The sequence below is a fragment of the Copadichromis virginalis genome, linkage group LG8, assembly GCF_057382275.1.
Source record: "Copadichromis virginalis isolate Kocher_CV1m ecotype Utaka linkage group LG8, C_Virginalis_male_GT1.1, whole genome shotgun sequence".
NCBI lineage: Eukaryota > Metazoa > Chordata > Actinopteri > Cichliformes > Cichlidae > Copadichromis > Copadichromis virginalis.
In genome coordinates this window covers 5,737,611-5,753,189 of record NC_140625.1, presented here as the reverse complement: position 1 = coordinate 5,753,189, position 15,579 = coordinate 5,737,611, and the positions used below count along the sequence as shown (strand labels likewise).

The 15,579-nt window shown below is 39.4% G+C and overlaps 2 protein-coding genes across 3 annotated transcripts; both read left to right on the top strand.

Moving 5' to 3' along the window:
- The first annotated feature begins 5,686 nt into the window (after nt 1–5,686).
- On the top strand, nt 5,687–9,515 carry rsph1 (radial spoke head component 1). Of its 2 annotated transcripts, none has more exons than XM_085465482.1 (7): nt 5,687–5,872; nt 5,965–6,078; nt 6,369–6,474; nt 6,627–6,717; nt 7,019–7,154; nt 8,130–8,201; nt 9,158–9,314. In XM_085465482.1, the coding sequence occupies exons 1-7, from the start codon at nt 5,822–5,824 to the stop codon at nt 9,254–9,256; spliced, it is 669 nt and encodes a 222-aa protein (XP_085321608.1). In that variant the 5' UTR covers nt 5,687–5,821; the 3' UTR covers nt 9,257–9,314. The 2 variants fall into 2 exon arrangements, with proteins under 2 accessions (XP_085321608.1, XP_085321607.1); XM_085465481.1 differs by having other exon boundaries at nt 5,689–5,872; nt 9,181–9,515.
- Nucleotides 9,516–11,071: 1,556 nt separating this feature from the next.
- On the top strand, nt 11,072–14,443 carry adprm (ADP-ribose/CDP-alcohol diphosphatase, manganese-dependent). Its single transcript, XM_085465480.1, has 3 exons — nt 11,072–11,832; nt 12,167–12,289; nt 13,549–14,443. Exons 1-3 carry the CDS (start codon nt 11,259–11,261, stop codon nt 13,866–13,868), a joined length of 1,017 nt encoding a protein of 338 aa, XP_085321606.1. The 5' UTR covers nt 11,072–11,258; the 3' UTR covers nt 13,869–14,443.
- Nucleotides 14,444–15,579: the final 1,136 nt, after the last annotated feature.

Here is a 15,579-nt window from a genome sequence, read left to right as displayed (position 1 = left end):
CTCACACAGATGATAAACTTTCCAAGTGTTTGTTATCTTGGGCACTGATCTCCAAGATTATAACTGGATTTGACATTAAGGATGTGTCTAGACTTAAAAGCAGCTATTGAACAATTTAAGCTCAAAGAATGCATTTGTAAGCCAGTAATAGTTGGTGGTACACAAAGTTATTAAACGCAAAGCAGTCACTGCTCAAGTCTAATCTCATTACTGAAAATCATGTGAATTTTGATTTTATTTTACAACTGGAATGTCTATGTGCAATACACTACAATAATGCAAAGAAACCCCAACAATCAAATGACCCCTATGAGCAAGCACTTGGTGACAGCAGGAAAGAAAACCTCCAGCAGAACCAGGCTCAAGCCGCAATCTGCAAGTATAAGCATCGCCTGCTACTTACTACTACTCTTTATTCTTCTTAATTCATATGGAAGCAGTGAGGGTTACTTTTTTTAAATTAAATAAATAATGAGATGGTGTAAAATGTTTTGCTAATCTGAGGTTGTATTTATCTAATATTAAGACGTGATAAGGACCAAATGATTTTATTATGTCCTTATGAATAAAAAAAAGATGGTGTCGTTTTTTTTTTTCTGTATCCAATTCAAGACATTAAGAGTAAAATACTGTAAGCTAACTTTTTACTTATGTGAAATTTTAAAATGGATTTGGCACTGCTCATTAGAACGCATAGCTGACTGAAAGATCTGTCATTTTCTACGGTTTCTATTGTGTGTGTGTGTGTTTGTGTGTGTATTAATTTTCCAGTTTCAGATGAACATGAGTGTGGTATCACAAATATTCTCACAAATAAAGTCATGAAACAATTACATAAAAAATGTGAAACTGTGTTTTACAGGGTTTTATTTTATGTCCTGATTTACTTACATTCCTACATATTTCAAAAATTCATATGGTGAATACACTTCATATGTCATGGCAAGGATTTCTGTCTTCACAGCAATGTAACAAAATGCATTTTTCACTTATCTCCAAAGCTTATTGTTTTGAAATGTACCATTAATGGTGCGCGGTGACACTTCTGATAGTCATGACAGGCTTATAAATAAAGTCATAGCTGATAAAGCCCTCAATAGAAATTCCTCCAGGATCCTTCTGGGATGGCTTTAGAGATCACAGTGGACTAGCGGTCACATTAGAGAATCTGAGGCTTCTTTTTTTCCTGTCCCAAAGAATCTTGTCTGAGGGACACTTGATGACAGATGCAACAGAAACAAAAAAAACCAACCCAATGTCACTTTAGTGCAGAAAGAGGTTGCCTTAGCTTTAAAACGTTTTGGTTAAACCTTGATAGTACATTAAAAAATGCAAAAAAGTTTTCAATGACATTTTATTGGCTATTAAAAAAACCTCATGAAAAATATGTCAATTCTGGCTGAGATCAGAAGGCATACAGTGGAGGATATAATTCTTCAATCTCCTGCTAAATTTCTACTTTTGCTCACAAAGAAATGAATAGTCTCTCATTTTTATGGTAGTTTCATTTTAATGGAGAGAGACAGGATAGCAAGCACAATTGAGAAAAAACACATGACATAAATGTTATAAATTACATGAAGAACTACAAGTTCTTTGTCATCAACTTGACCCGCTGTGTTTGGGGGAAGAGAAATGCTGAGTATGACCTAAAGAACAATATCCCCACAGTCAAGCACGGAGGTGGAAACTTCCTTTGAGTCTTTTTTCTGTTAAAGATACAGGATGATTTTATCGCATCAATCTTACAGAGAATCTATGGAGGGAGCTCCCAAGAGGCAACCAAGAAAACTAAAAGATTTAGAGTTTCTGTAAAGAGAAGTTGCTGTTTCCGTAGCGATTGGAGTTTTTACAGGGTGGGGTTGCTAGCCCCACGCCCAACCCCCCTCCTTTCTCATCCGGGCTTGGGACCGGCAATGGCAGAGTTCAGACTACTGAACTCTATCGTCTTCCCTACTGCACTTTACGCTAGTGAAACCTGGCGCTCAACAAGTGCAACTATTCAACACCTGAACGTGCTTCAACAACGTGGCTTGCGGCGAATCCTGAGAATTTCCTACCGGGACCGAATAACAAATGAGGAGGTCCTACGAAGAGCAGGCACCCGCCCATTAGCCGATGTTGTTGCAGAAAGACGCTTTCGCTTTGCGGGACATACACTCAACAAAAATATAAACGCAACACCTTTGTTACTGCTCCCATTCCCCATGGGATGGACGTAGAGACCTAGAATTCATTCCAGATACACAATATAACCATCCCTCCCAAACAGTGGTCACAAATCAGTCCAAATGTGTGGTAGTGGGCACATCTGCTATATTGAGATAATCCATCCCACCTCACAGGTGTGCCACATCAGGATGCTGATCTGACATCATGAGTAGTGCACAGGTGTACCTCAGACTGCCCACAACAAAAGGCCACCCTGGAATGTGCAGTTTTGTCTCACAGCAAAATGCCACAGATGCCACAAGCAATGAGGGAGCGTGCAATTGGCATGCTGACAGCAGGAATGTCAACCAGATCTGTCGCCCGTGCATTGAATGTTCATTTCTCAACCATAAGCTGTCTCCACGGGCGTTTCAGAGAATATGGCAGCACATCCAACCGGCCTCACAACCGCAGACCTCGTGTAACCACACCAGCCCAGGACCTCCACATCCAGCAGGTTCACCTCCAAGATCGTCTGAGACCAGCCACCCAGACAGCTGCTGGAACAATTGGTTTGCACAACCAAACAATTTCTGCACAAACTGTCAGAAACCGTCTCAGGGGCGCTCAACTGCATGCCCGTCGTCCTCATCGGGGTCTTGACCTGACTCCAGCTCGTCGCCGTAACAGACTTGTGTGGGCAAATGCTCACATTCGATGGCGTCTGGCACGTTGGAGAGGTGTGCGCTTCACGGATGAATCATGGTTCACATTGTTCAGGGCAGATGGCAGCTGAGAATGTCCCAGTTCTTGCATGGCCAGCATACTCACCGGACATGTCACCCATTTAGCATGTTCGGGATGTGCTTGACCGGCGTATACGACAGCGTGTACCAGTTCCCACGAATATCCAACAACCTCGCACAGCCATTGAAGTGGAGTGGACCAACATTCCACAGGCCACAATTGACAATCTGATAGACTCCATGCGACGATGTGTTGCACTGCATGAGGCAAATGGTGGTCACACCAGATACTGACCGGTTCTGGGTCCCCAGACCCCCAATAGCGCAAAAAACTGCACATTCCAGGGTGGCCTTTTGTTGTGGGCAGTCTGAGGTACACCTGTGCACTACTCATGATGTCAGATCAGCATCCTGATGTGGCACACCTGTGAGGTGGGATGGATTATCTCAATATAGCAGATGTGCCCACTACCACACATTTGGACTGATTTGTGACCACTGTTTGGGAGGGATGGTTATATTGGGTATCTGGAATGAATTTTAGGTCTCTACGTCCATCCCATGGGGAATGGGAGCAGTAACAAAGGTGTTGCGTTTATATTTTTGTTGAGTGTATTTTACGCCTACCCCCTCATCGCCCAGCTAAGATTGCCATGACATGGCGTCCACAAACTGGCAAGCGAAAGCAAGGCCGACCAAAGACCACATGGCGTCGAACATTTATGGACGACCTGAGAACTGTCGACATTGCCTGGGACAAAGCTGAAGCAGTCGCTGCTGACCGACATCGATGGAGATCACTAGCTGCCCGATGCGCCGCTCGGCGTAGGAGGAACTAAGTACTAAGTAAGTAAGTAAAGAGAAGTGTCCCAAAACCCCTCATGAGATGTGCACCAATCTAGTGACAAACTACCGCTGTGCTTGCCAACAAGGATTTCTCCACAAGTCATCTTTTGCTTGGGCATGCAAATCAATGTATAACTTTTATTTTTAACTAAGTTGTGCTGGGCAACTTTATCTACATCAGATATGTCAACATTTTAACATTATTGGTATAATGTTTCTGTATGCAGGCAGATGGTGCCAGGTGTTTAATCATGCCCAGGAAACAGGTCATAATAGGCTGTTAAACTGTCACTTATTTTAAAAACCAGTGACAGCGTCATGAGAGAGAGATTAGATGGATATAAATTGACAAGTGAGGTGCTAAATCTCGAACAAGCAGCCAGTGAACCCAGGTATTAGCTGCCCCTTTCTTAAATATGCACTGTTTCAGGAATTAATCAGGAGTGAGATATTCTTAGGAACTGTCCTCAAAGGGACAATGATGCCACAGAGATTATCACCACGGCCACAAACTGCCGTTCATTTATCTTTATTATGTATGTTATTGAATACCTGCTTCAGAAATTTTAAACGGCACCTTATGTTGAGTCACAGAGGGAACAGCTGAACACAGTGGATTACAACCAGAGTTCATTCTAATCTTTCATGCAACAGATGGCAAAATCTCAGGGCTTATGAGTTAATGTCAAAACAAGTTCAAGTTGTCTAAATAAAGAGCTGCAAAGGAGAGGTCATTAAGTTTATTATGTTGGTGTCATTTGATGGACATACTGATTTGCCAAGATATCAAGAAAAATGTTTTTTCATGAATCATTTATTGAAATGCTGTGAATTTTTTTTTGATTGTGTGGTCATAAAAAAGCCCTTTGGAGCTTTGAAGCAGATTTTAAAAGAGCAAAACTGAACTAAGTTTGACACAATTTATTAAAATGTTAAACAAATTTCTTCCAGTCAGAGAATGCTGCATATAATTGAATTTTTGCTTGATGCATAAAGTTAAAAGATTAAAACTATTAAAACTAGTTTTATTAGATTTATTCAGGTTGTAAATCATGTTTTTAAAAAGTAACTAAGTACTTTAGAAAATTAGTAATCAGTAAAGCAACGGGATTGCTTTTGGGGGGAAGTAATCGGTAATTAGTTACTGATTACTTTTTCAAGTAACTTGACCAACACTGGTAGTTTGTAATACCTCATACCCTTCCACTGAGATTATTGTTGACGAATAGCTTTCAGTGCAGTAGCTCTCACATGCTGTGTCAAGCCCTTTTTCTGTCACTTTACAACATGACTGTCACACACTGTTGATGTTCTGTAGTTTTTTAGGCCTGCCACTTCTTCTTTCGTCCAGTTTTTAAGGTATATTTGTTGGCTAATAGCCCCTTGGGAATTACCTTGCTCATACAAAAATACTATATATATCTGTCAAGGTGTGATCTTTGACATTTTTCATAGATTCAATTAAATGGGTCCCAGTCATGTATTTTTGCCACAAGTAACAAAGTACCTGAATACATCATTTAAAAATGGTTCTTTGCGAAGTTATCTGTTAACTGACTTGAAAACTCTTCAAACCAATTAAAGGAAGAAAGTCCAATCCTGTGGAATTAAAATATAAAGAAATAAGGGGTGGCTCACCATGTTTACTGCTAGAATAACACCCTCCAAAATAGACTGAACTACATTGAATACACTCGTTGCTTTTCATTATGGAGAAGTGGGGAACTTGGCTTTAAAGTTTAATAGAGTAGAGATAAAAAGCTACTATCACATTTTAAAAAACCCATAGTAACTTACAACGTATTCTCCAAAATAAACATTTTTAGCTTGGAAAAAAAAATCGGAGTCAGATGGGCGCCCTCTTGTGGCTGCGTCCGTCCAGTACACAAATGAACATCAATACTGCGCAAGAGTCTTCTCAGGCAAGAGCGCGCCTGGGTCTTTAGCTCGCGTGACCGACGGTTGTCATAGCAACTGTAAACTAGTAGGCTAAAAGAGCAGGTGCAGGATTTTCCCCGTTTTTGGCGCTTCTGTTTCAACTAAAACTACAACACAGTCGTTCAGAAACTGACAGAAACATGTCGGACGTAGGATCTGAGGAGTTCGAGGATGAACAAAATAAACTCGGGGTGAGAGAATATAATTATCGTGTTAAGTTTGTTTGCTGCCGACGATGAACTAAAGCTAATGGTAAAACCCTATTTTGTTTTTACCCGAGCAGGAGTATGAAGGAGGCAGAAATGAAGCTGGAGAAAGGCACGGATTCGGGAAAGCTATTCTGCCCAACGGAGACATTTATCAGGGAGACTATCAGAACGGGAGAAGACACGGACAGGTAGGACGTTTGAGCTGGACCCCTGCAGTCCAAAGCACAGAACATTCTGCATGTATGTGCATATCAGCACATAAAGACATTATCCTTTAGATATAGAAAAAGCTGCTAAATTAGATAACAGTGTGGACAGTGCGTGAGAACATTAAGCAGTTTAAAGCAGTCTTACCCTCTAATTACAATTTTATTTAAATATTTAGTCCCAAAGAAAATTCTTAATATTTCACGCTTTTCCCTGATGCTACTCGGGTAAGGACTAATATATATTTAAATATAACTGCTTTCTCCACTAGGGGACATATCGCTTCAAGAATGGGGCGAGATATGTAGGGAACTACCAGCAGAACATGAAACATGGACAGGGAACCTTCTACTATCCCGATGGGTCCAAATATGAAGGTATAACAAATGTGCTTTACATGAGTGTGTTGTGTACTTCTACCAATCAAAATTATTTTTATACAGTCCTGAGAACGTTTTTAAAGCCAGCTGAAGCTCTGATGTTGGTTTCTGTAAGCAAAACTCTTACCACTGCCTCTTCTGACTGCCAGGGTCGTGGGTTGAGGGTATGAGACAAGGTCACGGTGTCTACACCTACCCCAACAAAGACACCTATGATGGAGAGTGGCTGCAAAATTTGAGGTATGTCACAAGAAATGCAATCACAATTGCTATAACAACTTGTAATGCCAGAAGGAGTCAGGGTTTATATTATATATACACTTTTTTATGTTAAGATAATTTACTTTGATTCAACAGTATTAATACTCTAGAGAGCAGGACTTTTTTCATGTTGAAATGTAGTCCCAGAAATGCTGTCACATGTCTTTAACTTCTGAGATGTTTGAACTTTTTTTTGCACCAACATGCTTTTACTTTGAAGTTAGCTGTAACTAGATATGTTAAAAGCTACTTGAATCTTTGCTGTTTTTGTGATTTCCAGGCACGGACAGGGCATTTACCACTACCAAGAAACTGGCTCTAAGTTCAAGGGCACTTGGGTGAACGGCAAGATGGAGTCAGCTGGAGAGTACCTCCATACTAACCACAGATTCATGGGCAACTTTATCAACAACTATGTAAGTTTTATTTTTATAACATTCTCACAAATTGGTCAGTGATCGATCAAAATACTGAATATGTTTTAATGTAGCCTGTGCATGGTGTGAAAAGTGACAATAGCCAAAATGATTATCATGATTTTTGTGATCACTGTTAAGTTATGTGTTATTTGTCATCACTATTCATTGTTTTTAGTGACATAAATGTTTTTATGACACCGTCCTCCTTATTCCCCTAAATTCAGAGCATCATTCACTCTTTTCATTGCACCTGTGTGTATATTTATGTGAGGGGACGACATCATTTGTCCAGTGAGTTAACCATTTTCCTGGAGGCTTCATTAGTCACCGTGCTTTGTGGGGATTTTAGTTAGTTTTTTTAGTTAGTTAGTCGGTTTGATGGACTGTACTCTTTTACTGTACTTCTATTTAGCAGAATTAGATTAATATATGTATGTATGTATATATATATATAAACTATTAAATTATGGTGTGCTTTAGCTATAGTGAATTATCTCCAGCTATCTCCATGATTTAACCGTTCTATAGAGTTTGAAGTATGTTTTAATGCAGAACATTTGTACTTCAGCGTAAGTCTAATTTTAAAGAATGTATGTATACTGTAGCATTATTACTTTGATATAAGTAGAGGCTTTAGGATAGGTGCGTCTTCTATAGAGCCCTCAGAATCGCTTCATTCATCACATAATCAAAAGGTCAAAGTGTTGTAAAAAGACTTTTTTAAGGAAAAACAAAAAACTCATTTTTCTGTTTTTAACCACAAAGAAAGTTACATTATGCGGCTCCATTCTTGCCTTGTGTATTGTTTTGTTTTGTTTTTTGCCCCACTGTTCCAAAATGACATAGATTGGTGTTTTCAGTGTCAATCAACAGAAACAACAATCAGTTCTTATATCATTGTGGTCTGTGTCGTTGTAAATGAGGATGAGTCTGTGCCTCTCTCCCTTATTATCTTCGGTTTTAATTTTGTAGCCGCTTGGCCCGGGGAAGTATGTGTTTGACATCGGCTGTGAGCAGCATGGAGAATACCAGAAAGCAGAGCAGGTAAATCCACTCGATTCACTTGAACAGAAACACGGTGATGTTAAATATTTGCCCCCTTCCTGAGCTACTATTTTTTTTCACACATTCAGATCATCGAACAAGTATCAGACAAAGCTAGCCCACATACCAACAAAATGCACTTTTTTAAAGATTTCATTTATTAAGGGGAAAAAAGTCACGAGATAGAGCATTAAGGTCAGCTGATCACAGCTTCTGGTTGTTCTGAGAAGCAGACTAAAGGTGATCGTGGCTCAAGAGTTGGCAGTTCGTCTTGTAATCGGAAGGTTGGTGGTTCGAGCCCCGACTTGGACAGTCTTGGTTGTTGTGTCCTTGGGCAAGACACTTCACCTACTGGTGTTGGCCAGAGGGGCCGATCAGTCTGGCCCAGGGCAGCTGTGGCTACAACTGTAGCTGCCTCCACCAGTGTGTGAGAGTGAATGAATTGTAAAAGCACTTTGAGGGACTCGAAAAGCGCTATATAAATGCAATCCATTATTATTAAAGCACAGAGGAGATCAGGCCTTTGCTGTAGTTGCACATACACTTTTGAACAGTCTGCCTCTTCAAATCAGGACCTCACCAACACTTCTTTAAATTGTCTTTAAAACCTGCTTGAAGAAGCATATTTACATGCTTGCATTTAAATGTGAATTAGTTTTTGATACTTTTCTTTCACTTTGTTTTTTGTTTGTTTTGTTCTTTCTGGTTTGCTCTGAGTTATTATTTTTAGTCATACAGAAATTTGGTCAGCCCTTGTTGTTTTAAAATCTGCTTATAATCAAATTGACTTGAGTGGCTGTGTGCTGGCTGCAGATGTGCCTTGTGTTTGCAGATATTGTCATGCTCAGCTCACTCTACGGATAGTCATGCTGCTATTTGTGGAAACACAGAAATATGTCTGCATTCTGACTGAATTACATGCCAAAGTGTGTTCTTAGAGCATTTTCTATCTGTAGGATTCATCCTGTTCTCTCTCCAGCCTTTGCAGGACAGAGCTGAGGGTGAGTGGGATGCCACTGTCCTCAAATGGATTCCCAAATGTGTCACAGGCCTAACAACAGAAACTCCTGGGAAAGAGACTTCAGGTGAAATTCAACAGTGACGTGCAAGCCATGATTGTAAAACTACTGTCTGATAGCAGAACCCCATACAGAAGGTTACTCTTGCAACCCTAGAGATTTTGAATTTGAAAACACTGAAAATGTTCATTAAAACTTTAAAAAATGTTCAGTAAAAGGCTAAAATTTTATAAATAATTGTCAATATACTTGTTTTAGGGCTGCACAATTAATAAAAAGTTAATTTTGATAATGATTTTTGCATGGGCAAGCATGATTGATTGATACTTAAATGTATGCTTCACCAGTTAAAATGCAAAAGCAAAAGCAAATCAGTTGCTCCCTAAATCAGTGCTGGACCATCCGCTTGTGCAGATCATAGTTTTTCCCTGCAGTTTCCTGGACTAATGTAGACGACTAACATTATGTTAAAAGAATTTAAAAATCACCAAAATTGAAATTTCCTCCACATTATGAGCTTGTGCCTCCAAGAGGATCACCTGGAACAGCCTTGTTGATTTTAATTTTGCATTAAGTTTTGGTATATATATATTTTTTCTTGATGCAAATAAGGAAGACGAGTTTTATTTTGATGCAGACACAGATGTGAGCATGTGAAAGCAGTGCTAGAAATAATAAATAATAAATGAATAATCGGGACCAATAAAAATGAAGATGGCTTAACAAACCAAAGGGTGACATCATAAATCATCAAGAACATAGGTCCTTAGAATTGGAGGGGGTCATTTCATGTTTGTGACATTTCTGTTGTGGTAAGCAGATCAAAACTAAACTAAGGGGGCAGCTGTGGTGGAAGGTGTATTGATCCGTTATGCTGTTTAGTAAAAAGTACTAATACCTCACTGAAAATACATCACTGTTTGTAAAAGTCCTCAAATTGAGATTGTTTTAGCTTGATTTAAATTGCCATGAAGGTTTGGCCATAAACCTCAATGGACTGAAACAACGCCGTAAAGAAGAGTGCTTCAGAAAGATGCAAGAGACTAATTAAGTTATACAGAAATCACTTCAAGTTATTGCTGCTAAAAGGTGGTTTTACAAGCTGTTGAATCACAGGATGTATTTAATTTTTACAACTGCTTCTGTATTTTGGTGTACATTTGTTTAATAAACATTTACACTGTGTAATATATCATATGTTGTTGTTCATCTATATTTACTAAGGACTTCCTCATCTATATAGCTTTCAGAAGAATATTTCATTTTTTTATTAATCTTTTGAGTATACTTGCAGTTCTGCTGAAAGACAGAACTGTTCTCTCTAACATTTAAAAGAAAAAAGAATACAAGTTTTTGTCTGTTGTCTTTGCTTTATACTATTTTAGATTAAACCTTCTCCTTCATTATAGTCTTATAGCTATGTCAAATTTGTTGAAAAACAAAACAAACAACACGCCCCAAACTACTGTATAGCCTGTTGGAATAAATACCTGAGTGGAGGTAAGATGGAAAAGATGTTTTTGATTCATGCACTGTCAAGTGAAAGTTAGAGCAAAATTTTAAACATGCTGGGAACTCAAACACTATATATTTTATAATGGAGACCTTTGTTGCAGGGGTAGCATAGGTAAATGAATGTTTCTTTATATTCTCTATAAAATAAATACATTTGTCTTTAAATTTCTCTACAAATCTAGAAAAATAAACCAAAAGAAAAATGTAGTATTCTCACCTATGAAATAAAATATATAATTTATGAGTAGTTTTTAAAGCCAGTTTCCACATTTTCACTTCACGTGTGCTGCGATGAGTCAGTTTCGCTTTCAGCATTATTTCGAAGGATGCCGGAAGTTGTTTTGTTGCCGTCAGTTTCGGTTACGCGCTGGCTGCTGCGCTGTCATTCTAGACAACGGAAGAAATTCTGGCAGGCAGTCAGCATGTGAGGGGGTGGACAGGATACCTGCGTGGAGTCGGTATTTTCATCTTCCTCGGTAGATATAAGGGGCGCACTCAAGCTGATTCGAAGACAACACCAAGAATGGACGACTGTCGTCAGCAAACGCTGCTGTTTACGTTCGGCGTGATAGCTGACATTCAGTACGCAGACATCGACGACGGCTACAATTACACTCGGACTCGTAGGCGATACTACCGAAGCGGTCTCCAGCTCTTGAGAAATGCTCGGAAAAGTTGGTCGGAATCAGCTGTCAAGCCAGCATTTATTCTCCAGCTGGGAGACATTATCGACGGCTTTAACAAGCCCAAGGACGCCTCGGAGCGCGCGCTGGACACCGTGCTGAGAGAGCTGAGCTCCTGCCCCGCGGAGGTGTATCATGTATGGGGAAACCACGAGTTTTATAACTTCAGCAGGAGCGCGCTGCTGCGTTCAAAGCTCAACAGCACGCTCCACACTGACAGGAGCATGAGCACTGCCCCGGCCGGCTCCGGCATATATGCTTACAGTTTCAGCCCTTTCCCCGGGTTTACATTTGTTGTCCTGGATGCCTATGATGTGAGCCTGCTGGGAAGAGAGAAGGCCAGTGAACAATATGTCGATGCTATGAATTTGATAAAGCAGTATAACAAAAACGAAGATCTCAACTGCCCTCCAGGTATGCTTTACTGATAATTACAACATTAATAAAACAAATGTAATTACATTAGCCCAGATATCAAGTAACAGGAATATGCATGTACACAGTATAAAATGCAGTAATATGTATTTAGTTTATTTATTGCCTTCCTTAAACAACTGACAATTCTTAGATGAAAATGTAATTTATACCAGTGAAGGTATCCAGTAGGACAGTTATGTGTTTTAGTAGCATAATTTGTAAATGAGGACCAAAGGATAGAAAACAGGTTTTATGGATTTACACTTGTTATTGACTAAACTAGCTTGCGACCCAACAACTGAGTTGATGATGGTTTGTGTTTTTGTTTCAGCATTTAACAATCTCACGCAGAGATTCACAATGTTCAATGGTGGGTTCAGTAAGGACCAGCTGGACTGGTTAGACTCTCTTCTATCATCAGCTGATGAGAAACAAGAAAAGGTCACAATTGTCAGTAAGTAAAACTTTTAAATACGTTCACTGGACACCTTGCTAGTACAGGACCAAGATTTGCCTTAATTTCTCACGGCATAGGTGCTGAAACCTTCCTACAAGATTTCAGTCCATATTAAGATAAGAGCTTCATGCAGTTGCTGCAGCTTTGTCAGCAAAATGTCTGTGATGGGACTCTCCTGTTCCACCACATCCTGAAAGAGCGAATCTGAGTTCAGTAAACTAACTGGCATGTTCCAGAAAGTAGTTTGAGATGATTTGAGCTTTGTGACATGGTGCATTATCTTGCATTATCTTCTACTGTCCAGTTTTGTTTTTTTTTGCCTGTCCCGTTTGGCTCTTTTGCCATCAGAATTATTGTCTAAAGGCAAAGAAAGATGCCCAACGGATTTACTTTACCAAACTGACCATCCCAGCCTTGCCATAATGGTCCATTTGATTCACCTTTTATTGTTTATTTTATTTTCACTTACTGAATATGGGACAGACTTGACTGGGGGAAAGAAGGGGAGAAAGAAAGAGGGAAAGAGAAACAGCTGAGAAGAGGGACGGGGGAGAAGGGCAAAAAACAAAAACCAACAGAACGGGCAGAGAAAGAAAAAAAAGAAGAAAAAAAATGCATATATCAATCACCTGGGTCACCTGCTGAGAAAGAAAAAAGAAAACAATTAATTAATTTCTTAATTTCTCACGGCATAGGTGCTGAAACCTTCCTATGAGATTTCAGTCCATATTAAGATAAGAGCTTCTTATCTTAATATGGAGCTTTGTCAGCAAAATGTCTGTGATGGGACTCTCCTGTTCCACCACATCCTGAAAGAGCTATATCTGAGTTCAGTAAACTAACTGGCATGTTCCAGAAAGTAGTTTGAGATGATTTGAGCTTTGTGACATGGCACATTATCTTGCATTATCTTCTACTGTCCAGTTTTAATGAGCTCATGCAAACTGGAGCCCTAGTTTCCTGCTCTTAGCAGGAACGGTTCCTGGTGTGGTCTTCTGCTGCTGCAGTCAGTTTCCTTGGTTCTAGGTTTGCAAACTGCATCCAGCACAGAACCAAGAGCATTACACTGCTAACAAAACACCAGCCCTTTGCAAGCATCTGAACAAACAGCATGCTAACACAAAGGTAGCCAACAACCCAAAGTGAACGTATGCTGATCCCAGCTCAGCTTGATCAGAGCCTGATCTTCAACATTCCAGTGCTTCTAGTACAATTTAAAAGAACACATGTGTTTTTATTTTTCCTCCTTTATCCAGGTCACCTCCCCATCCACCCAGACTGCACAGGCACCATTTGCCTCGCATGGAACTTTGAAGAGCTCCTGGCCGTCATACGCTCCCACACCAGTGTGGTGTGTTACATGGCGGGACACGCCCACGACGGTGGATACTGCCAAGACGAAGATACAGGAGTGCACCACCTGACGGTTGATGGGGTGATTGAGACACCACCTGACAGCAATGCATTCGCCACAGTCTCTGTATATGGAGACAGGATGGAGCTGAAAGGATACGGGAGTATCACAGATCGAGTGTTTCTGTTTCCATCCAGACAAAAGGACACATACTGTAATTAAAGAATCACAACTTTATCACTTCTGTCTTGAAAAAGAATTATTGAAGAATTATTTCTTGTGTGAGTCCAGTCCACCAGTTAGTTAGTGATACACCTAGGAACTAATTTAGAAGATTTTTGAAAGTGTGCTTTTGTGTTTAATCACACCTGGAGCTGTGATGGAACTGTTTGGATTTTGAGAAATGTTCTTCAGACTGGGAACTTGAAGGATGTTTCGCTGAGGAAGTGGGAATATTATGAGTACACCTTACAAGAAGATAGTGTTCTCGCTGCTTTCCACTTTACAGCACTGAGCTTTTTAAGTTATTTTCAAATGGAAAAACACTGACAAATTAGGAACTATTTAAGGGATTGTAATATGATAATATGAAAACAGCAGCATACTTTACAAATACAGTAGCTCAGATATTTTATTGACACTTATGTTGTTTTTTAATTTATGACAGCGTGTGAATGATAACACACCAAATTGGTGACAACACTTGATTGAAAGTGTTTGATTAAGGCTGTATGAAATAAAGTGAAAATAAAAACCCATCTATGCTCAGTGGATACATTAAATGCTACTGTTTCTTGCATTGTGTGATGTGTTCAAGTTAGTGGTAAATTAAAAATTGAGACTTAAGTTATTCATCATGGGGTGGAGTTATATAAATATAATGATGTGATAGCAGGCTCCAGTGTATGGTATGGTATTTCCATATACATTGTCGATTACCTATTTAACCATCTCTTCCTTCACACTGAAAGCCTAAAGAGCCTGATGGTAGAACCAGTTCCATTGTGGAACAAGAGTGCCACCTAGGGGAGAAAAAAACGACACTTTTATTGCAAAGCAAAGTTTTAATGTGTTTTTTGATTTGACTGCTGGTTCTACATATGCAGTTTTTACCCCTCAGATGTAAAAGGCTAAATCTACCCGACATGTTATGTAGCTACTCATTTTGGCCCTCAGATTTATCCTGAAATTTTACCATGTACAGATGCGTACTAATACTTGTGTTTCTTCATTAGAGCAGTATTTCTTAAAATGGGATACTTTGGAGGACTGCGGCGGCACAAGGATTATTATTTTACATTTTAGAAATTTGCGTCATGCAGAGTGCCTAAATTATTAATAAATTAGTTTGTTTAATAAGAAAATCGAAGTTAACATGTTTTATAAGTTCTGTATTTGTTATAAGCTCTCCCCAAAGGAGAAAGTAACACATGCAATCAAAAGGAAGGAGCCAGTTTCCCATACTGATCACCGATGATTTGTGGTTAACATGTAGCAGCAGTCCAGAAACAGAAAAAGTAGTGGTGCATTTGTTTTACAAAAAAGGGATGAGAAAAAAGCTTGACCACTACATTTGCCTCACTGCCACAAACACAAGCCCTTGTTTCTTGAGTATCTCATCATAAATACTCAATTTGGCGTAACCATTGTCTCTGTTGTTTTGGTATAAATGTAGTTATGGAGTTGAACATTAAAAGTGTAGCATTTTTAGCTTAGACTGTAATAACAGACTGGCAGACTTTTACCGGTGAGGTTGGAGTGCTAGTTAGCAGCTACTGCTGATTAGCAGGCTACATTCAAAGCACCGATACATATACACATATGTTAATTTGTGCTAAGCAACAGACTAATAAAACACCAGAATTTATTTTACCAAAAATGAAGCATAAACTTCCTGGACAGAAATTTGCGTATCATTTCAAAGGCTGTTTGA

Excerpts from the sequence above, each read along its gene's own strand:
- rsph1 (XM_085465481.1), top strand. The coding sequence starts at position 5,822 with ATGTCGGACGTAGGATCTGAGGAGTTCGAGGATGAACAAAATAAACTC. Across the intron at positions 7,155-8,129 it reads GCAACTTTATCAACAACTAT|CCGCTTGGCCCGGGGAAGTA; the intron begins GTAAGTTTTATT and ends TTAATTTTGTAG. Across the intron at positions 8,202-9,180 it reads AATACCAGAAAGCAGAGCAG|CCTTTGCAGGACAGAGCTGA; the intron begins GTAAATCCACTC and ends TTCTCTCTCCAG.
- adprm (XM_085465480.1), top strand. The coding sequence starts at position 11,259 with ATGGACGACTGTCGTCAGCAAACGCTGCTGTTTACGTTCGGCGTGATA. Across the intron at positions 11,833-12,166 it reads AGATCTCAACTGCCCTCCAG|CATTTAACAATCTCACGCAG; the intron begins GTATGCTTTACT and ends TTTTTGTTTCAG. Across the intron at positions 12,290-13,548 it reads AGAAAAGGTCACAATTGTCA|GTCACCTCCCCATCCACCCA; the intron begins GTAAGTAAAACT and ends TCCTTTATCCAG.